Source organism: Anopheles bellator, chromosome 1 (assembly GCF_943735745.2).
Source record: "Anopheles bellator chromosome 1, idAnoBellAS_SP24_06.2, whole genome shotgun sequence".
Taxonomy (NCBI): Eukaryota; Metazoa; Arthropoda; class Insecta; order Diptera; family Culicidae; genus Anopheles; species Anopheles bellator.
In genome coordinates, this window is record NC_071285.1 from 10858347 (window position 1) to 10881139 (window position 22793).

General features: G+C 49.3%; 2 protein-coding genes across 2 annotated transcripts; one reads left to right on the forward strand and one right to left on the reverse strand.

Annotated features, from left to right (window-relative positions):
• Positions 1–3055: 3055 nt before the first annotated feature.
• Positions 3056–5155, reverse strand: LOC131206059 (peroxidase-like). The gene is made up of 3 exons (XM_058198440.1): positions 5083–5155; positions 3812–4943; positions 3056–3746 (listed from the first exon to the last, which is right to left on the reverse strand). Exons 1-3 carry the CDS (start codon positions 5153–5155, stop codon positions 3056–3058), a joined length of 1896 nt encoding a protein of 631 aa, XP_058054423.1.
• Positions 5156–7250: 2095 nt separating this feature from the next.
• Positions 7251–22573, forward strand: LOC131206073 (uncharacterized). The gene is made up of 17 exons (XM_058198466.1): positions 7251–8018; positions 8103–9943; positions 10018–10325; positions 13419–13842; positions 14806–15138; positions 15636–15832; positions 15898–16157; positions 16230–16712; positions 16786–17169; positions 17240–17371; positions 17447–17605; positions 17670–18233; positions 20106–20335; positions 20421–20505; positions 20608–20956; positions 21024–21193; positions 21268–22573. Exons 1-17 carry the CDS (start codon positions 7251–7253, stop codon positions 21328–21330), a joined length of 6750 nt encoding a protein of 2249 aa, XP_058054449.1. The 3' UTR covers positions 21331–22573.
• Positions 22574–22793: the final 220 nt, after the last annotated feature.

The window sequence follows — 22793 nt, forward strand, 5'->3', positions numbered from 1 at the left end:
CGCATCACAAGCAACCAGTTTCTACTCACACGAACTCTGTTGCTGTTCCTTTCGGTTATAGTGGAAAAGAAAGGTGAAAATAGAAGAAAGTGTCAGGAATGTATTATACTTTAAGTGTTGCACGGTTTCATTTCAAGTTTTATATTAAAATCTATCCTACCCGGAGAGCACATTTTGCGGCTATAGAGGTTTGCGGCGAAATTTTCGTGAACTTAATTGACGATCTTCGGGCCATAGCTAGGGTTTGCCCGCTTGCTATCGGCTGGAATGCGTGTATTCCCACGACACCGTGGCTGTAAAATCTGTTGATTGGAGAAAGCAGATTGAGTCATTAATTGTCCACAAAAACTACGGTGAGTATTGTGTGACAAAAACTACGGTGAGTACTAGTATTGACTTACACGGACGAAACGTTTGGAGTTTGGTCGGATGGTTGCAGTTCCATGACCGAACGATACATTCCGTAGTACCGGTTGGATGACACACCGTACTGCCTCAGGTGCTCTGTTCCCTCAAACAATGCGAAGTAACTGTCCGCAAACAGACGCAAAGCATCCAGAACAATATCTTTCGCACATTTGTTCGAATTGGGCTCTTCTGCCAGACGGATGCATGTGTTCCAAAATGTCTCCAAATGCCCCCGATCACGGGGGTTCGATATAAGCTGGGCCTCCACATCGTCAGTATCTTGCGTCGTAAAATACAACTGGACTTTCTCATCATGCGCGTGCTGAACAGCTCCAGCAGTCAATGGCCTTCTCAATGTATCCGCGGGAGCGTATATCAACGTATAGGAATAAGTGCTCGATTTAAACATGGTGAGCAATGAGAAGCGCAGCAACAATGACCACAGAAACAATTTCCACTCCTTTCTATTCAGTTGTTCAGAGACTGCACCATAATCTTCGTCAATCTGGCGCGTATATTGCACATAGTGCAGCAAGGTTCTTGCCTTGTGTAACAACACTTGGTGCATTTTCAAGTCCATATGATTATAGCTCATCTCGAAGTTAAGTAGTACATAAAAAAAATCTGCAAACGCTGCACGCCCTTCGAGCAGCGCGCTCCACATTTCTTGAGCGGTTCGCGGAGTTGCCGGTTTGGGGTCTTGTTTGAAATATACTACCAGAATGTCTAGCGCTTGCACTAGCATCCGTATCTCCAAAACGCCAAACAGTAAGGGAAAAAACAGCAACCTGTAACCGGTGCACTCGTACCGGTGGTAGTGAGCATCTTTCTCCGTGCATGCCACACTGCAATAGAACACTGCACGGCAGCGGTAGCAACTGGGGGGACGAAACTATGTTTAAGAAACTACTGAAGAATACGTTACTCACGGTACTTACGGAATGGTGTAGAACGTCTTAAAGGTACAATAACTACACTGTCCTTGCGAGTCTTCCACGTAGCCCACCACCGGTTTATCGATGTAGATAAGTTCGCCTCTTTTTGCTGGACGCTTTGTCACCACGGTACGATCCGGAGCACTGCAGAAAAAAGTACTCCCTTACAAACCGCTTCTCATAGGGTTGTGCACCGTTACAGATGAACCTACGTTTTGCACGCCATTTTTCGGCTGTTTTTTGTACCAAACAGATCAAACTCCCACGATTCGACGCAAAATTCTTCTTCCGATCCTCCGGGAATAACGTCCAGCGGTGCGGGGAGCAAATGCGTTAAAGCTTTAAACTGCTCGCAAAGTAATGCACATTTGCGAGCTTCGCCCATTGTTTCGTAGCATTTTCCGAGCGCAACGTCTATAGCCAGCATCGTTTCGATCTTCCTCGGTAGATCAGGAACCATTTTGGCTGCCTCCAGGATTCGTACCGCATCTTGTGTCCGGCTAGCCCTGAGAAGAACCTGTCCTCGCAGCAAAAGATACTGTTGCAGCATGCCGAGACTATTTGACTGCAGCACCAGTTGACGCATTTTCGATAATGCTTCCTCCGATGGATCATCTTTAGCAACGTTCCCTGCATCTATTAATGCCGTTTCAACACTAGCATCGCGTCCTGTGGCTAGGTCGCTGAGTAATTGCAACCACTCGAATGTTGCTCTGCAACAATATAGAGGATAAAAGCAACAACTAAGAACAGCAACCAGCAACGGAAAGCTGCGCGGAATTACGCAGCAAGATAAAACATGATTCCTGGCTTACTTTGAGGCAAGAAGTTTTAGGTTGGAGGACACTATTTTCAGCTCTGGCAGCTCCGTTGGGCCGGTTGCGGTCAATCGTACAACAGTGATCGAGTTAGGACGATAATCCAATTGATCCATCTTGAATCAATGGACAAAAAACGCACGGCTGTAAAGTACACCGAAAATTTACTTGCGCATCCGATGTCGCACTACGGACGGAAATGAAATTTCAATGGAGAAATGGCTCAGTGACGTATGAATTCAAAGTATCGACTGTTTCGAGCCGATTTCAAAGCGGCTGTGATTTGATTGTTGGAGTAATCGGAAAACAACCGGTGGCTATTGAGAGCTTTCGATCATAATTTTGACGTAGCAACGTAATTCAAATAATTTAAAAGCGGTTTCCCGTATTTTACGTAAATTGTGGGGAAAATAACAATACCCTAAATCTTGAGCAGAGTTTTACCTGAACTCTGGCTTGTATACAAACTCTGGATTGTCAGGTAATGGCCCACCGACGGTTACTTTCAAATTGAGCCAGCCGTAAAAAAGTCGCAAAAGAAACCATTGTTGTTGAAAAAACCATTATTTAAGAACAGGAAGTAGGTTAAGGTGCCATGGGACGATACGTGCAATTTTCGTTACACACGCGAGCGTACACAGACGCTCGAGCAGTGATATGACCTGTTTCGCGAATTTACACAGCCGTTACGACAAAGTGGCGCTACTGGACTCTGGCACCGAATTTGAACTATACTGCGAAAAATAAAACAAACGTCTGAAGAAGGGCACGGACTAAAAGTTGCTCAAAACATTCATAGCCTACAGACTGGTTAAATTTTGCTTTATTTTCAACAGATTGGCAGGAATCGGTTAGGTAACAATAAAGACATTTCTTCTGGTATTTTTTTTTTCTTCAAACAGCCCATGGAGTCAGACTGACGCTCGGAAGATCATTGCAGGAAACCAGAGGATTGCTCGGCCCGACTGGACTGAATGGATCCGCTTGAATCTGAAGTATTGTCGGCAATGCGCTGCACATTAGACGGGCCAGGCTAATCTTTCGAATCTCCGTTAACTGCGACACGGTGAAACTACCTTCTTGGCCACCCGCCTCGAAGAAGTACCGATCACCGGTGCGCGCCCGCAGGAACTGTTGCTGCACTATACAGGAAAACGTAGGTCCCAGCAGGGAACCAGGTAACGGATTCTCGAACGCACCACCAACGAACAGCTCAATATCGTTCACCGTGGGGTAGATGGCCTGCAGGTTGTTTATCGTTTGGAAGCAAGGCTCTTTCAATGTGGCATTATATGCCTCCCACGTGGTAATCGTGGCAAGCCCGCACTGAGCACGGTATGCGTTGTATGATGCGAATCCGAAATCGCGCATCCGTTGAATGCCCAGTGCCAGCATGTCTTTTCCCACAAAGTTGTCCCCTCGGAACATGAAGTTTTTCCACTCGATAGTGAAGCTGGTGTCTAGTAGACGCGTTTCCTGTGTGGCTAGGGCTCGGAAAAAAGCAGCAAAGTTGCTTTCCAATAGTGCCAGTTTCGGATACAAATCGCTCAGGCGCAGCGAATCGATTGTGCCAGTCACATTGATGCTAGAACGAAAAGAGATGGACACTGTCGGTTTTGTTTTTAGGAGCCTTCGTAACATTCTTCTTACTCTATGCTTCCGGGCAACTGGGAATTGATATACGGCGCCACAACATTTGCAAACTCAGCGATTGCCGATGGATCTTGGAACGCACTGTAGTCGTTGGTGAACCCGGTACCTTCGTATATCAGACGGTTGCTTACCATGTTCGATCGGCCCAGCAAACGAGGCAAGAATTCGTAATACACGATTTTCTGGTACTGGGCAATGTTAATGCGCCGTGCCTCTTCAAACAGTGTAGTATCCGACCATGAAGGGTTCAAAAGTGCCAACTGCAATGCGAGGCGGTTATGCTCGCGGAAGAACAGCAAGTCTACCATGGCTGACATCGGGGACACGAAGCTTCGGCTGTCCGCCACCAGGAAACAAATATCCTGCTGTGGTAAAGTGCAGCCGGAAGGGTTGAATATTGGCCACTCGGTTCCGTTGCGCCGCACCGCCAGCAGTCGCCCTCCGCTCATCATCCGGCTGGGGTTTTGCTCCACGGTTGTACCGTACAGGAAGGATAAGTCCAACAGACTGGTCGCATTGTTGATTTGCTTAACAGCCTGTGGTGGTTGCGTTTGTGGGGCCGTCAAGACGCGGCTATAGTCTAAGCATTGAACGTTGAAAAATTCATAGATCGGATCATCGGACGCAATTACTACGGGATCGCAGCCATCCGGAACTGTGCACGTTGTCGCACTGCAGTTGAAGACAACTGAACCATTCTCACAACACTTAATTGAGAAGTTTTCAACGGGGTATGCCAAGTCATTGCTAATTGCTTGAAGAAAGTAGGTGTTCAAAATGGTGCTCGTGGGATCGGGTGTTTCGTCTATGCCAAACACGAAGAAAGAAATGTTCCGTGCACTGACAAACGGACTTCCGTTGCTCATCGTAGCGAGACTGGAGATACCGTCCGCGTATAACGGTGACACTAGACGTCCAAACGGTTGCCCAGCTTCACCCCAGCTGGAGACCAATCGACTGCTGCAGCGGCCTTCGATATTTCGGTACTTGGACTTTGGACAGCTACTGGACGATCCGCCTCCTGATCCACTCGGTGTGGTAGAGCCACCGGAGCCTCCAGAACTTGTGGTACCACCAATGCCGCTACTACCGCCACCGGTAGTGCCAATGCCACCGGTAGTTGCTCCTCCTGGTGCACATGTTGTATGCCAATGACCCGCATTGGTTACTGATACACTTAAAACCAGTAGGAAAAACTGATGCATGCATAAGATTTAGATATATCAAAAGTTGCTCACGTGGTTTTCAATGATTAGCTGGATATTTACCATAGAAGTCACTCGTCTCATTGCTGCGGATTGATCCCTGGCGGAGTGAAGCAATACTCCGGACTAAGGCCATCTGGGGAAAACGGTCTCTTAAGTAGTGTCCTATTTTGCTTATCTGATCTCACGAATACATATTCTATCTCAACCGTTCGGTGTTATGTACTTTCCAGCCATTTACATCACTTCGCGATCCTGGAATGATAATCACATTGCTAACCATTGTTTTCACAGCTGTGGTGTCGGCTATTTTGACAAATATACTTCGGCTTTATTTTTCGCCCGATTTCCGAGTCCGCATAGTACACGATATCCCGTCTTCACTACTCCTCTTGTGGCACCACATTTGTCTTGGATTTAGGGCAAATAAATGTTTACTATACGGTCTGCATGAAGACCGATTTTTACAAATTTCGAAGTGGTGAACCGAGCAAAAACAACACAAACGTAGATTGTAAAACTTTCACAGGACGTGGAAAGCTTGGCGTGTTTATATTAGGCGGCGGGCAGCTTTCTCATGTTTCGTTTTGTAAATTATTCCGGCAACAACTATCATAGGCTATAATTAACTACTAGCTCATTTAACATGTATCATAAACGTTTCAACGACTGAAGTTGATTGACTAGGTTAATATTAAGAAACAATGGTTTGCCCGTCCAAAATTATAAACTGTTCGACGCATGCTTATAAACACGATCGGACGGCCGTTCAGGCTGTCAGCGGGCGAATGAAAGTTCCAACCTGGCATTCGATTCTTGTTTTCAAGTGGAAAAGTTACTGCATTTTTCCTCTGACTCTGTGAAATTGTTCCCTTTTTCTGTTGTGTTGTGTTTCGCCAAACGGAAACGGCGATCGTGACCACTTTCGGGGGTACCGTGTTCCATGTGCAATAAAACAGCAACTCGCAGCCGTGTCCACATTGCGGAGTCCTGATTGGCGAGCTTCGATAGAAAGGTGCAAAAGTGAAAAGTGTCCAGCAGGTAATTTGCAAAATATTAATCTGATTCGTAAAGCAGCCACTTGTATCAACGGGTACAGACGGTGTTGTGAAAAATGTTGATATTTCGCTTCACAATATGGGCAAATGCAAGAGTGAAATCCGTACCAGTGAAACGGGAGCGAAGAAGGAAAACAAAATGAAATCGTTTAGCTTTCGAACGTCCGCGCGCGATGTAAGCGACAGTAGGCGGTGGAATGTGATTGAAACGTAACGAGCTGAGGATGATAAGTGCATTTCCTCGATCATATGTGTACGGGTTAAAAGTCGTGGGTTGCTCTGTTGGTGCGATTGTTAACTGCATACTGTGAGAACTAAATTTTAAGCATCTGCTTTGCTGGTGACATGATAGCAAAGTAACGTGAGCGTTTTAAAATTCTTCCGAAAAGAGCGAAACAGGGATCGTTGCTGGCACCTCCCCACTTCTGAAGTGACCATGGCGCACGATTGCGTTGATCCGCGGTGTGGTACTAACACAGTTTGCCCCACCATACAACGTAGCAAAGCTCTGTATCGTTCGAGGTTGAGCTATAAAAAAACCGCACAGCGAAAAAGGGTGCAACGAATCAGGTGTTTGGTGATCACTTCGTGCTCGGAAGGACCCTAGCGTAACTATGTTTAACAGGTTGAGCAGGTTTTTCGAAAACTTGCGTCTGCAGGAAAATATACTTGCGTGTGCAGGGAAAGAAACTTGCGTCTTAGATACTTGCTAATGTTGGTATCTAAGACGGTGTCGCCATATGAGCCCCCAACGTGCCTACGTTTGTTGACACGTTGCAGTTGAACCTTCAACGTGTCCGGCAGAAGACAGCTTTCTATTGAAGGCCCCAAGCTCTACCTTTCGATAAGATGTCTCGTGTTTTTAGCGTCAGTCGAACAAGGTTTTATCGATTTTCTTTTCAATGTGTGTCCTCATGCAAACCGCCAGCTCATGATCAACTTTATATGAACCCAACTTACCCTGATATTTTATATGAACCCAACTTACACGCTATCGCTATCAAACAACATGCTTATCATTGTTGTTCTGCTTTTCTTTTCAGTCTCTTTTCTCCAGACAAACGACTGAACAATATGCCGTTCGGGTGCTGCTCCAGATAAGCGTTGTCCAATCGAGTCTCTCATCTAGCATCATCTTGTTCGTTTACAAATTCATGCCCCGGGTTGTTGAGGATGGCCGAACAGTTTTCCGCATCGGCGGCCTTCACAAACAACACTGCGGATGCCTGGGGAGATGATTGGGGCGACTGGAACGAAAATACAGCGGCCGCACCGACCACAGCTGATCCGGTACAGCCAAAATCGTTACCCATGGCTAACAATGTGGCACCAAACCAATACTTTCATCAGCAAGCCCCACATCATCAGCAACAACCTCAGCAGAATCATCTAGGAAATCAGTATCGGGACGGCGGTACGAGTTTTGACCATCACAATCAGAACTATCTACCCAACTATAATGTCACGTCACCGGGGTACAGTGTCGACGGAAGTACTGGATATCAGCATCAGGCAGGAGCACCATCGCCGCAACAACCACCCTATGGCGGCGCAGTTAACAACAATTTTTACAATGCACCACCAACACACACGCCTCAGCATCTGCAAGCCCCTAACCAACAACGACCCCCTACGCACCCGGCAGTTTCGACGACTCCACAGCTCGTACCCACCTTTAGTCAGACTATTTCCGATAGCTTCGATACGTCCGCGGCCAATAGCTGGAACTGGGCTGTGGCGGACACTTCAAACCGTGCAACTCCTTCAACCGTTCCTCCGCTGGGACCTTCGCCGAGTAGTCAGGTGCAGCGCTTGAAGGCGGAAACCCTGTCGCCGCAATGGTCAATTGAAAGTCAGGTATCGTCCAGCGATCGGTCAATGGAGAGCGAACATCGCGATACCCGAAGCGCCACACTAAGGTCTTCTTCAACAAACCTTGCCGTGCCTTCGGTGCAGGAAGAACCGTCGGTTCCGCAGCCCTCGGCCATGGAAAACTTTGAGAATCCAAGAAGTAGTCAGGCTCAGCGACCAGGAAGTGGGAATTCTTCATACTCAAACATCCAACCAACGCCACCGCCGGCTTCACCAGCAGCGCCAGCTTCAACATCATCCGCACCAGATCGGTTGGATGAAGTGCTGCAAGCTTTGAGTTTGAAACAGGAAAAAAACGAGCCGAGCGCAAACTTCGAATCAGGCTTCCGGGAGCAAGCTTTCCCACCGCCACCTCCCTCGATCGCTGGCAACAGCAACGGCGGCAATGGAGGATCACTGGTGAATGAATCGTTGCATAACGTCTCGAAAGCTACGACACCTCCGTTGCCTCCGCCCCCGGTGGAATCGCAACCCACGGGAGTTGCAGCGCCACCACCGAAACCAACGGCAGTGCGTGTGGCTCCACCAAAAGTGAACCAAGCGTCAGCGTCTGGCACAGTGAATCCTTTCAAGCGTGCCGGACCACGATCGCACATTGCAACTCCGGGCCTTGGAGGACCGCTGCCTTCCGTAGCGCCGTCGAATGCGTTCTTTCAACAGCAGCACCAACCGGCAGTGCTACAACCGGTGTTGCACGTTGACGAGAACCACGCCGTCGATTCGTTGGTGCCGGAAAATCAGGAAATTCTCTCCGAGCCGCAGATCTTGCGTGCTTCACCGAAACGCGAAGAGCCCGAGCTGGAAGTGGTGCACCCCAGCAACGATCGCAATCAGTACCTTCAGACGGGTCACCTCTCGGAAGATGGTTATAATGGTACGGCGGAGACCATTGCAGAAAGTGCGCCCGATACGAACGACGGAAGGCTACCTCCGCCGGGACTGTCGCGTTACGTACCGGGGCAACACCAGCAGCCAACGGCCGGCCCCAGTTTTCCGGAACCACCGCCCGGGTTGGATCGTATGATTCCTGGCACAGATCTAACGACGAACGATTCAGGCTTTTCGCTTGAACGGCAAGCGGATGGCGGTGAGGTGTCGGATCAACCCTCCGTTGTTTCGGCAGGGGCTTCTTCCCATCTTCTTCATCACCATCACCATCATCATCAGCATCACAATGCCGGCAACCGAGAGCGGGTTGATATGAGCGATCGCAATTTGTATCGAGTGCCGGGTGAAGACGATCATCATCAGCAGCAGCGCGTGGTGCCGGGACTCGAGAATGAACGTAGCACCGCGGTAGGTGGTGGCAGCGGGTCCTTGCCACCGGTGCCGCAGCCACCGCCAATGCAAGTTCCTTCAACCGGTACGGTGCCTACCGTTCCACGGGAGGAGCAGCGTGAGCTGGTTATGGACGGTGCAAATCCTGACGATCGTCGCGAGGAACCCCTAGAAGGTGGTAATGGTGGTAGTGGAAGTGAGGGTGTTGGTAGTGGACCGACGGGTTCGGTCACGGTGGAACCGGATTCTAATCGAAGCGAAGCCCATGAAGCGTCTCGTCACCTTGAACCATCCAACACTTCTACGGGTGAAGAAAGTGACAAAGGGATCGGTGGTGGCGGTGGCAGTAGTGGCTTTTACAGCAAAGGCCGCCGGGAGGAGGACACGGTGCGACGATCGAACAAAAGTAAAAGTTCGCGGGATCGCTACGATACGGAAGACTCCGAGTTCAGTGATCGGGAACGCCGTCGTCGAGAGCGTGAAACAGGTGTAGCTGGTGGGTCCAGTGGTGGTGGGCCGGGAGTGGCCGCCCTGAGTAATCACCAACAACAACGGGGCGAACGTTTGCGTGCTCGGGGTGGAGAACGTGATAAGGACAAACGTAAGGATGCTGCCCAGGATCGAGAACGTGACCGTGATCGTGAGCGAGATCGTGACCGTGATCGAGATCGGGAACGCGATCGTGATTATGACTACCGTGATCGTGAAAGGAATAGGTGAGTTTCATGATCACGCGTGAGATGTAATATTACCAAATTCATTCCTAACACTCTCGCTTTCTCTCCCTCAGATACGAACGTGGTGATCGTGATCGGTACGGGCGAGGCAACAAATATGATCGCGATACCCGCTACGAGACTGATGGTTCAAAGTACGAAACCGAACGATCTTCCGCACGGTACGATAAGGATGATACGAAACAACGGTATGGCCGTGACCCGCGGGACGATTATTATCGCAAGCGGGGCGATGACCGTGCTGGACCGGGCGACGATGGGCGAGGACATCGCGGTGCCGACAGGGAGAGTGATCGACGTTTGCGAAAAGACAAGGGCGACCGCTCCGATCGCTACCGGGGTGGCGAGGACCGTAGAAAAGGTATGCTTAGTTTTAGAACCGGAAATTGGTTCCGGTCACTACAAAACGATTGAAGGTGCCCGAATGATTGGCAAAACTATTTTATTTACGCAATAACGTATGGAACTAACGCAATTCACAATTTGGCGGATGCTCCACCGAGAAGTATGTCATTCCACCAGGTCGGCCGACCAGTAACACCCGGTTCTTGCATAATTTCCGATTCCAACCGCTTATAAACCTCACCGTCGGCGGCACCGAGTGGTGAGTTGAGAACAAAGTCTGGTGGTGCCAGTGCGTCTACCATTGCCACAGCATCGCGCTTAACCACCGGTAACAGCTGCAGCAAGGCGTCCTGGACGAGCTGCAGTGGCGCGGCGGTGGCTTGTTGAGCGTCACTGAAGTAGGCACCGGTCAGCAGAATGGGAAGGTGTTTAAGTATGATGGTGGCGCCGTAAAGGGACGCCAACCGCGTGAGGAATGTTTTCTCCGCCCCGTCCTCGGCCGTAGTGAGGAAGTTGTGAAATGCACACAGTACCGTGCGCTGCAATTCCGTTTTTGAGGCTTTTTATAAGGCCACTCTGGAATGGTGAGAAGGAATCTTACCTCGCCGAAAAGTAGGGCCAATGTTTTGCCGTAAAACGTTTGCGTGTTGTTCCTGGTGGCAAACTTTGTCTCTCCTTGGCTCAGTAACTGCTGCGTGCGGTGATAGGTCTGCTCTAAGCTGAATGCCACGAGCCAATTCAGAGCATTGAGTATTTCTGATGAAAATAAAAATTCTCAGACTGAAGACTTGATATGAAGGAAAAGTACAGTATACCTTTGGGGTTGAGTACGTCCTCCACCGTCAGCCAAGTGGGTCGCTGTCGAGTGATGGCTTCATAGTCCACCAAAAACGTCATCGATCCCAAGGGCGAAGCGCTCCCAAAGCTCCGGTAGCCGTCCTGCTTCCCTCGAATTCCCAGCAGCTGCTGAGAGACTTGCTGTAACAGCACATTGTTCTCGCCTTCGTATGTTACGTTCGCATCGTTGTCAGCCCGAAGATCGGCCAGGGTGGCCAACTTGAGATATCCGTGGCCACCGCACGCTTCACGGCACTCTTGAATACCGTCCCGTGCTGCCCAGCTACAGATCGGTTTAATGGCCGATGCAATGATGTGTATTTCCCGTAGTTCATTCGGATTGATTCCGGCGTCCTGTTGGAGCAACCGAACCTGTAACTGGCCCGACACACCATCCATCCAACCGTTGGCCAATTTAAGAGCAACACAGGTAGCCAGATGCGGCAAAAGACGATGCTGCTGCGATTGATACTCGAGAATGGGCCACTCGGCGTGTTCCTCCATCACTCCTCGGTCCGGTGACCAACCGGTTGAAGGGCCAAACTGTTTTCTGACCGCCGAGTAGCGGATTGCTATCGTCAGCGCTTTGCCGAGCAATGTTTGCGAAACGTGACAAATGTTGATGCGCCCGATCACGAGCGGCCCCATGGCCAGGGCGAACCGTTGGGACGGACTAACAATCGGTGTCTCAAATGTACCACTTTCTTCGTCCACATCACCGGCAAGCGTCAGCATGCAGTCCCTCGCGATACGATATTGACGGAACATCAGAAACCCATTGTCGACCCCGTGGAGGCCAGCTTTCTCACCCAAATCACCTACCAGCAGCCCCGGTAGGGTACGCATCGTGTCCGGATCCCGTATTGGCGCCACGAACCCATTCAAACCGTGCCACTGGCCGTCGGGCGTGTAGAGCTGCGCCCAAACGATCGCATGGGTACACGTTTTGCCCAAATGGCCCGCCCAGCACTTGGCCGCCTCGAAGTCGGGCGTGTGGAGCACAAACTCACGCCCAACCGGATCGTACGTTGCCGTCGTCCGGATCGCCCGGGCATTTGTACCGTGCGATACTTCCGTCAGCGCGAACGAACCGGCTATTCGGCCGGCCTCCGCCTGCTCGATCAAGTGCGCCAATCGGCCACCGGTGTCGAACATGCGTATGACGCCGGTGAACATCAGATAGTTAACCGTCAGGCGTACCAGTAGCGACATATCGTACTCGGCGATAGTTGTGTAGTAAACGGTGGCCAGGTCCGGCCGCTCCGTGAAGATTTCGTAGCCAAACAACTTTGTCTGTTGCAGTGCGTTAAGTTGCATCATCGACAGGTGGCGCTTTTCATCCGTCGAAAGCACACGTTCGGAACGACCCACGACAAATGGTTCGCTCTGCCGAAACAACCGGTAAAGGTTGTGCCGAAGCTCGAGTGACCGTTGATCGCACAGCGTAAGGCGTACTTTGCGCCAATCGATGGTAGCTTCGTCGCGGTAGCGTTTCAGTGGCCCATGCGCCGGAAGTGGCGCGAAGAAGCGTTCATCTTCCAGAAGATGCAGCATCTCGGATGGTCTGTGAACGGAACGGTGAACGGTTCGTCGTAGATTTGAATGAACGAACGGAAGGATCGGAGCGTCACTCACCGATTGGCCGTAAAAATTGTAGCCATGTTTAGCCGGAAACAATCCACACTTATTGCGGTTCGGTTTTGTCTAAGCTTCACCAAGTAGCACCGTCAAATGAATACTGAAGAATGGCCCGACAACTGTGTGGTTCCTAGCTGCGATGGTCAGCTTTTGAATTCTCAACGGTGGAATGAAAAGTGTCTTCAATTTGAGAACTTTTCTTAAATATTAGGTTAATCCTGTTTCCTTTCATTGCAAGGAAAGCCGTCCCCTTTTCTTCAAAAAGGATGCACTTCGATAGCATCCGGTTGGTTTTGTATCCAAGTTGCGCCATTAAAACGTATTGCTCAACAGAAAACTTATCAAGCGCTGCTTCCGGCCGTTGGTGTTTTTTAAATTATTTATGGTTTGCCGAAAACGGTGTGAACCCGCGGAACCTAGGAATATATTCGTTAAGTTATGCAAATGAATTTCAGAAATGAAAGCCGTTGGAAGTCGATAGGCAGCTCGTTGATCAGTGCACCCGAACCGTAAAGTTTAAAGTACGCGTCTTACTGCATCGCGCATTGTACCATTCGTTTGATAAACTCATTCTTGACCTGTTTATAACTGATTGGCCTTCAAAAGTAACCAAATTTGCATCTTCCATTTGCAGATGATCGCTACCGTGAAGTGGGGGACAAGCGTCGCGATCGCCACGATCGTCGGTACGATCCGGAAGATTACCGTGCCGGCAGTAGAAATGGCACGGAGCGTGACCGCCTCCGCGATAGCCGCGAGCGCGATGATCGCAAAGAGAAAGATCGCAAGTATATGGCCGGAGCATCCGCCGGTGGTTATGGTGCGCCGGGCGGCAGTGCCTACGGTCCTTCGGGTGGATACTACGATCCATACAGCTATTATGCTCAGCACCAACAGTACTATGAACAGCTGAGACGGACCAATCCGCAAGCGTACGCTGACTGGTACCGGACGTACTATGCGCAGATGCAGGCAAGCCAGATGCAGCGTGATTTGCTGACCAGCGATGGCCGCGAGTCGGTGCATTCGGGGCGCAGCTCAACGAACGACAAGGAGCGGTAAGTACTGTCTTGGTTTTGCGTGCAGCGTGAGTTTGTGTGATACTACGGCGTGAGTTTGTGTGTTTGATTGTATGTTGTAAAACCGTTTAGGTTGAAAACACCTTCCTTAGCTTCTTCGAAACGAAGTTCGACTGAGCGCTGGTGATCTGGGACAGGTTGGATTGAGCTTTTTCCATAGAATCTGTCGCTTCCAGCTGCCAAGTGGATAATCTCGAAGTGTTCCGAACCACCATCAACACGTTTTGCTCCAATAATTTCTCTTTCGATTGTGTGGCTTGATTTCTACACTTCCGTAACCCACCCAGCTTTAATTTACCTCTTTTTGCCAATTAATTATATGTTCGATTGATAACCTTATTTCTCTGTTCATTGGGATTTCGTTCGTTGACGCTTTCGGTTACTGTTTTAAGCCATTTGCCCAATTTGGACCGTGTTGTGGATGCGCAGCTGAGTGCACAGCTGACTTTTGAGACTAATTCGGCCAACGAACAATGAATCTTTCCCGATTGGAATGTTTCATCGAAACTAAGCAAAAATCGTACACTTAAACAATACTACACACTGCACCATCGGCTGAATTGTGGATGGCTTCTTCTCATCTCTCATTGTTCCATTTACTTATTAGTGCGTTCTGAAATCATCCTCATTCGTTTGCAATCGGCACCCTCAGGACGAAGGCTTTTGGTGCACATTTCAGCATCTCTATTTCAGCGCTGCAGAAGCGAAGACTTTCGATTGGGGTTTTCAATGGTTACGAAGAACATGTTCTAAACAGCATTGGTTTCGGAGTGCTCTTGGCATGGTTGAGGATGATTAACCGAAATGTGACTAATAATACGTAAAAGACAAAGACAAAAATGGTGGTGTCTGCGAACATAGAAGTGCATATGGAACGGAAATTCGTTACACACTTGTGCAGTGTATCGTGTTTTATTCGTCCCTTCATCCTCCATACTGCAGGTTTAATCGGACCACCCCGTTTATGCATGGTACCGGGTTGTACAATCCGGAGGAGTACCATCGTCATTTCAATAATCAGTCGCTACCGTCGGCACACGCTGCGCCCGGTGGGGGCGCCGCGTCCGGCCACCTCTCGCTGCTCGATCAGAGCTACAACATGAGCGAAGTCGCTGGCCAGCCATCGTCACTGCCACCGATGTTCCACCAGCAAGCATACCAGCATCCGGCACAGCTTCACCAGCAAACATTCCAACAGCAGCAGCGCGCTACGACGTCGCTTGCCGTGAACCGAACGTACCACGGCGAAACGGGCGGCCGCTACTTTCAACCAAGGTGCTTTTCTACTTTATCATTTCACCAACATTCTATTGTTTAGTACTGTCCTTTTTTGTGTTTCGATTATCATGCTGCGTTTGGAACGTACAAAACACATGCTTGCGTTTGTCGTTCAGTTTTGGGTTATATTGCGTTTGCTGTTAGTTTTAAATGCATCATCCTTAGTTTAAGTCCCCGCATGGTTAGTAGATTTGTTTGTGTTTCGTCCTCTAGTAAAGCACCGCATGCAAACCCTTAATTGGTGTACTCGAAGTAGTGGTTTGTCTCTCATAAGATCGAAATGGGTCATACCAAGAGCATGTGGGTAGTATCTTAGTTCCCGAACAGCACAGGGGAAAATACATTTCAAGTGTCGTATTCCGATCGTGTAGCGTTCGTTCGTGGCAGCAGAACCTCTCATTCTCTTCCAGAAAAAAAGTAACTGATGATCGCTCATTTTTCTTATACAATCGTGTTTCGGCTCTTTTTTCCCCATTCATTATCGATCGGCTTAGAATCGATCAAATCGACGCGGCAGCGATCAAGTCGGAAAATACGACCGAGCTTTCGGTGATGGAACCGGAACGACTGACGCCACGAAAGTTCCCCGAAATTCACCCGATCGTAAGCCTTTCCGGGGGATTGCTGATATCGACGAAGAACCGCCTGACCGTGAACGGGATGGCGGATACGGTGAAGATCTTCACCTTAGGTAAGCCAAGGGTCGGCTTCTTCGGCAGGCACATAAAAGATATTAAACAGGGCGTATGATTACAGGATACAGCGATGCAAGTCGAAAATTGTTCCATGCGTACCCGGGACCGCTAGTGAAAGGTGTTACGCACAAGAAGTCTGTCATCGAGTTCTGCGAGGATCAGCTACGCTTGGGGCCACCCTATAGTGGGGCGCTCGCGCTGATCAAATCGCGCGGTAACTCGATCAATAGTCTGCACTCGTCGTCGCTGGCGGCCGGCATCAACCGGAGCTCCTTTTCGTTGTTGTGGAACTATATCATTTTATTACTACGACAAAATGGCGTACGTTCAAGTCAATCGTACTGTCAATTGACCCCTCCGAAGTCACATTAATCTTGATCTCGTTGCGTACAGACTTTCGTTGGAACGGACATTTCGGAGTTACTGATGCAGAACAAGGAAGAGTATCCGTTCGAGTCGATACACACTAGCGCCGCACGGTCAGCCAACATTAGTGGCCGTAATTCATCGCTTTCGGTTGCCGAGTTGCGGGAAGCTGACGCTCGGGAGGGAGCGGCGAGCGACGCCGGTGAGGACAGTCCACCGGTCGATGGCGGTCCTAGTGGGCGCGAACTTGTACCGGAAGCGCCGAAAACGTTGTCGGAGCTAGAAATAACCGACAAATTCCGCAGCTACCTCATCTACGGCAACATAAGCGAAGCGCTCGAGTGGGCCACCGAACATAACCTGTGGGGCCATGCACTGTTCCTAGCATCGAAGGTTGATTCTCGGCAGCACGCGAACGTGATGATGAAGTTCGCCAATAAACTCACGCTAAACGACCCACTCCAGACGCTGTACCAGCTCCTAAGCGGTAGAACGCCGGCATCGGTTACGGTAAGCTTCCACCTTGCACCTTGTACGGGGGTAGTAGATTCCATTTTGACCCTGTTTTCTGCGTCCTTTGCAGAGTGTTCTGGATGAAAAGTGGGGTGATTGGCGTCCGCACCTTGCGATGCTGATGTCAAACAGTTCGGCCAAACCGGAGTTGATAAAAAAGTCGATCACAACCCTCGGTGACACCCTGTTCCACCGGGGTGATCTATACGCGGCTCACTTCTGCTACCTCTTGTCCGATGTGGCCTTCGGTCGGTTCGCCGACGTCAAGCATGACGTTGGTGGTGGCGTTGGCGTCGGCTTCAACAATGGTGCCGTCCGGTTGGTACTGCTCGGTGCCTCTCATTATCAGCGCAACTTCCGCGAACTGTCGACTAACGAGTCCATAATGATGACTGAAATCTACGAGTATGCCCGCTCGCTGAACGAAGATCGATACTCCATTACGGAGCTACAGGTCGGTGGGGCGATGAACCAAGGGTCGCTTTTGGGTGTGATTTTAACGGTGCCTTCCTTTCGATCAACAGCGTTACAAATACTTACTTGCCTGCCGTATGCTCGACCAGGGAATGCAGCTGAAATGTTTGCTCTATATGGAACAGATCGCTGACCAGATACAGCACGATCCGTACCGCTTTGAGATGGAATTTGTTCGAAAGGTAATGTTGACCATTAGTTTAGCATTCGGTTATGGTTTCAGCTATGTTAAAGGAAACGTATTGAATTTTCCCCAGGTGTACACACTTGGCGATCGGCTGAAGTATTACGATCCGGTGATGGAGAAAGCGCTGGACGAATCGGTCGATAATACGGGGCGTGGTAACGTTTACGCTGCCGTCGAGGATCCCGAGTGGTTGAAGCGTCTACAGGAAATCATTCTCAGCAATAGCAATGTAAGAACGATAGCCGCGAACAGAGAGTTGGTTCATGAAACTCATCAAATGTTCACAATTACAGTCTCCATCGGCGAGTGCCCCAAATTACAATGGCAACGCGCAAGAGGCGACCTATGATTATGGCAATCACTACGGTTACGGTGCCGAGCAGCCAACCTCGAATAGTGGCTATGCTGAGACTCAAGAACAACCGGCTTATGCTGCTGCTGCGGTAGAAACGACCGACATCAATAAGCAGTTTAACGAAATCAACCATCAACTTGGACAGTTAAACTTGCAGTACAACGATCAGCAGCAATACCAACAGCATCAGCAACAGCAAACTGCACCGGGAACAATGACCAGCTATGATCAAGGGTATGAGTCGATCAATCCTCCGTCGATGATGGAACCTGCGTACGATCAAGCATTGCAGCAACAGCAGCACCAATTACAGTCGCAGGACAATAATGGCTACGAGCAGCAGCAATTCAATCAGCATTACAACTATGAGCAGCATCAGCAGCAGCAGCAACTACAACAGCCTGGCGATGGAACCATCTTTACACCGGCGCCGGTCGCCGGTGACCCATCAGCTCCGACCTCGTACGAGGGGGGCTACTGGGGTGCAGCTGGTAACAGTGAGGTGAATAGCTCTTAAATATTCTCACGCCGTAAGGGAATCATTTTCGGTTGGTTTATTTGTTGCGGTATCGTGACGAAGCTACGAAGGGAAAACGCAAACAACATCTCGGTCCCTTACGCTTCAGATTTTACCTTTATTTACTCCACACCCTGCCCCGGGGAGTTGCAAGCAACTGCCGTTTTGTTTGGTTTGTGCCACATACTTTGGTAGGCTCACTATTGTTTAGTTGCGCTTCCTTGTTGGATTTCGAGTTAAACAATGTTGAGCGTTTTGTTAATTAAAATACACACGCATATATACACGTCTGTGCAAAATGCCTCCTTCCTCCCTTCCACAAACGGAATGCAGCAGCAGCCGGCCAGAACGGTTCCGCAGCAGCACAATTCGTGGCACCACCACGAAGAAGAGCCAGAACCGGAGGAAGAGGATGAAGATGAGGATCATTCGCAGCATCAGCAGCATCGTCGTTTGAGCGATCGAAGCTCATCGTCACCGTCTCCGGCGAACGTTCGTAACGGTCCAACGCCGCACTCAGATCAATTTCAAACAGGTTGCGGTGAGGTTCAGCAACAACATCATCGACAGCATGCCAGCGAAACAGTGTTCGACTATCACCAGCACGGTGCTGCAGCGCTTGAAGCGTCCGTAAGTAGAGTTGCATGCGACGGCACTGGCACCTACAGTAGCTCGTCGTCGCCCCTCTCGGAAACATTCCGTGGGGATTACTGTGCTAACACGCATAACGCTCGCATACGGCACCGCACCGATGGCTTTCGTGACTCAGTGGCATCCCGTTCAGCGGGTAACACCGTCAGCGGACGAAACGAACCGGGCACAGCAGCGAAGCACGTGTCGTTCCAGATACTCAAGCGAAACAACGAAATGATAAAGCACTCCAGACGCTCTACTGAAAGCTCCGCCACCGTCACCGGCAGATCGGTTCGTAGGGTCAGAAAGAAACGAAGAAAAGTCCCAGTACCACAAGGAGGAAGTGACATCGGTTGTAATCGTACCGAGGCGGCCATTGCTGGCCATTCGATGAAGCTTTCGAAAGCGTACCTGTATACGACCCGCAGTCGTCGCGAGGGGTTTTTGCGCCACAGAGACGTTGTCTACAATGGAACCTTTCCGATCGATTTACCGTTCTGTAGTCGGTTCAAGGATTACAACTACACTGGCGAAAGTTCCGACGACGTCTCGTCTTGCGCTGAGGGCCACGATAGGCTGGGAAAAGTGGATCACGAGATCGACGAGGGCATTCGTAGTTATTTCGAGGGCAAAGATTTCGGCACTCTACGTAGACGCACCTCTGGCCAACGGATCAATGAACCCGGCGCTGTGCTAACGTACGCCATCGATGAACCGATTTGAATTGCTGTGTTATCCGTGATGCGAATTGTTTTCCAAAAAAAATCAATTCTCTTAGGCGAACATGAAATTTGTTGTTAAATTCGTTGCTTACTAGGGAAAAGGATAGTTTGTTAATAGAAAAATTCAAAATGGTAGAAAATAGTTCAAGGGCGCTAGAGGCAGGACCTGGGCGAGATCGAAAGTAGTAAGAATTTATATAAAGTGTAACAAGTCATCGATGAAAGTGTTCACCGTGCTCGAGAAAGTTGGAGTGACCGCGGACAGTGAAGTGATTGGCCCATTTGGTGCCGTGCGATCGTTTGTTGGGTACTTGCACGTTTTGAGTTGCATCGTTTTCCACTTTGTTTTTATTTGTATTTCGTTGTTTTCTGTCTCATTTTTCATTAACTGCTAATTTTTCTTGTTTTTGCTTATTGATTTTCTTATGATCTGTTGATGTAATTTTGAATTCTTCACGATTGGTTTATTCAAATATAATAATTTTCTCTTGCTTTCCGCCAGGCACCGAAACCGACGATCTCAATGCCAAACTCCGTCTCGAATCGCTCCGGCTTCAATGACGAGACGGATGATGAACGACCCGTGGGAGGGCAAGCGCAGCGCGGAACTACTGGCCCGGGTACTGGTGGAGCGAAGCCGGGTCATCCGAACAATAATGCATCGCAAACGAAACAAATGCCTGCACCAAAAGATGCCAAAGCGGGTGCCGGAGCTGGCAGCGGTGCTCAGGGGTAATGGAAATCGGAAAGGACACTTTCCATGATCCGTTTAGATTAATCTGCTTCAATTAACCGTGTCCGGCCTTGTTTTCCATAGTTCGGGCTGGTTTGGCGGCATCTGGAACAAGTTTTCGATGAAACCGAAGAACCAGATGATACTTCCGGACGATAAGAATCCGAAGGTAAGAGAGAGGGAGAGGCTGGATCATACTTGGCTGGCCACCAAAGCTATTTTCGCCGCCGTCGGTACATTGTTTCGTGTGATTTTCTTCTTATTCCCGTAGATCGTATGGGACGAAGTGTCCAAGCGGTGGGTAAACACGGACGAGAATGAGGTAGAAACGGAAGCATACAAACCACCACCCAAAATGACCGATCTCATACCAAGTGCTGCGGCTCCGTTAGGGCCAACGGCACCCCAGTCGTCTGGACCAATGATGCCTACGCAAAACACTGGCCTCACGTTCCAGCCAATGGCTCCCAACGCGATCGGTGCAGCGAACGTCCAAACTCCTTCCGCCGGACCAGTTACCGTGCAATCGAATGCTCCCAATCCGGCTCCGGTGGGCGCCGGTGAACCAACGAAAGTTCCAACTCTGCAATCGAACATGTACAAGATGCAACGCAACCGAAGTAAGTGACACACTTCCTCCGACGGATCCGATGGAATTGCGGATTAATATGTTTTGAATCTGAACAGCACTCAAGCGATCGTACGTGGATGTGTTTAATCCATCCGGCGCTGCGCCGAGCCGTCCAACGGAACCCGTCCTAGCGCCATCGGTTCCAACGCTACCGACCGCCCAAGGTGGCTTTTTCGTCCCCGACGGTACCGCAGCAGGAGGGCAGCAATCGAACGATGCATCCGAGGTAAGGACAAGTTTCACTCTGCGCTGCTTACATATTTTGAGTTAATAATTACTATTCATTTCATTTCAATTCAGGGAATGCCACAGTTCTACAATCCAAACCAGTTTGCCGGTGCCGGTTATCAACAGCGCCAGTAAGCGGGACCACTTTGGTCATTCAACCGGATTGCGAGATCACGTGCCTGACGGCAGGTTTGGAACAGAGAAAGTATCAGTCACATTCACACAGTTACACCGCTCTAGTAGTGTGCATCCGGCGGGAGTTTATGTTTTGTCTTTTATTTGCCAACTACTACCGATGCTAAACACTTCCGCTGGAATCGTTTGCTATGTTGCGGGTTTTCGTTACTGGTTAATTGCGAGGCCTTCATGGCCACGTCCTCCTTTATTATTTTTTGTGTATGTTCTTTGTTTTGACCTCTAATGGCAGGAGGGTTTGTGTATGAAAAGTAATTACAAAAAGCAGAAACAACGGCACAGGCATCAGAAACAAGGACCTGTCGCTTGAATCGAGGGGCAGCTCGCCCGTCGATCGTGTAAGTCTTTCGCTTACTTGTAGTTAAGCCAAACTGTGTTCTGAGCAAATTCTGTTACTTCCTATTCAGTTTTATTATATTTTTTGTTTAATGTTTTAATGTTCGCAATATACCCCTGTCTCTGAAAGACCGCTGGTGCTGCTTCCTATCCATGATCGATCTGTGCAACCCGAGCACGGTTCGTTAAGAGAGAATACCAAGCATATAATCGGGGTTCGTTTTGAGGTGTTTGGTTGCTGTATAAAAATATATGTATTGTCAGTTTGGCTACACAAATGGTCAATATTAGACGGTGTGCAGGCGCAGAAGACATTCATAGTGAGAGTTATCATGTTTTTTCCTTAGTTTACATGTTTTGTTGAAGTGTTTCGGAGAGGAATTAGTTGTTGTCTTCTTTAGCATTTAAGTTACTCGCGCCAGGCTCGAGTCGTCAGAGATCGGAAGGGGTACTGCGCACGAAGCAACCGAATGGGGTGGAACGTGTCTTTGTGATAGTACGAACCGGGAAAAGGATGTTGCTGTGTTTTATGCTTCTATATTGTTTAGTTAGAAAGTGCTTCGTTATACAGAAATAGCTGTGTTTGTTTTATTTCCTTCCTATTATGTTACACTGCAAGTGGTACGCAAGCGATCGTCGTTCCCTCCTCCTGGTGACTGATAATGGCAAAACCGTAACTATTTGAAACGGACGACTCCACAAATCACGCAATCACTCCAATGGTCCTCTCAGCACGTTTGATATAAAAGATGATTAAAGTATGGTCCCTCCTGCAGCCGCCTACAGTAGAACGCTCGAACTGCAGAATGTATAATATATTTAGCCAATTTGTCGACACAATAAACTATCGTACAATTGAAAACGTGTAAGTCGATCAAACCGAGAAACGCCCAAAGGCCAAATGATGTCCGCAATTCATTTATCCGGAGGACTTTCGTGGAAGACTTTCTTCGAGAACCCCACAACCGTTTGACTGTGCAGCGTGTTCAGCTTCAGCATGCTGTCCATCTCCTGATTTATCTTCTTCGTGAAACGTTCCAGCACTTCCATCATTTTGGCCAGCTCCT

Bases quoted from the DNA above. Each gene is read 5' to 3' on its own strand.
- LOC131206059 (XM_058198440.1), bottom strand. From the start codon at position 5,155: ATGGCCTTAGTCCGGAGTATTGCTTCACTCCGCCAGGGATCAATCCGC. The intron at 4,944-5,082 runs GTAAATATCCAG...CATGTGCACCAG, and splicing joins TGAGACGAGTGACTTCTATG to GAGGAGCAACTACCGGTGGC. The intron at 3,747-3,811 runs GTAAGAAGAATG...TTTTCGTTCTAG, and splicing joins CAGTTGCCCGGAAGCATAGA to CATCAATGTGACTGGCACAA.
- LOC131206073 (XM_058198466.1), top strand. From the start codon at position 7,251: ATGGCCGAACAGTTTTCCGCATCGGCGGCCTTCACAAACAACACTGCG. The intron at 9,944-10,017 runs GTGAGTTTCATG...TCTCTCCCTCAG, and splicing joins CGTGATCGTGAAAGGAATAG to ATACGAACGTGGTGATCGTG. The intron at 20,336-20,420 runs GTAATGGAAATC...TGTTTTCCATAG, and splicing joins GCTGGCAGCGGTGCTCAGGG to TTCGGGCTGGTTTGGCGGCA.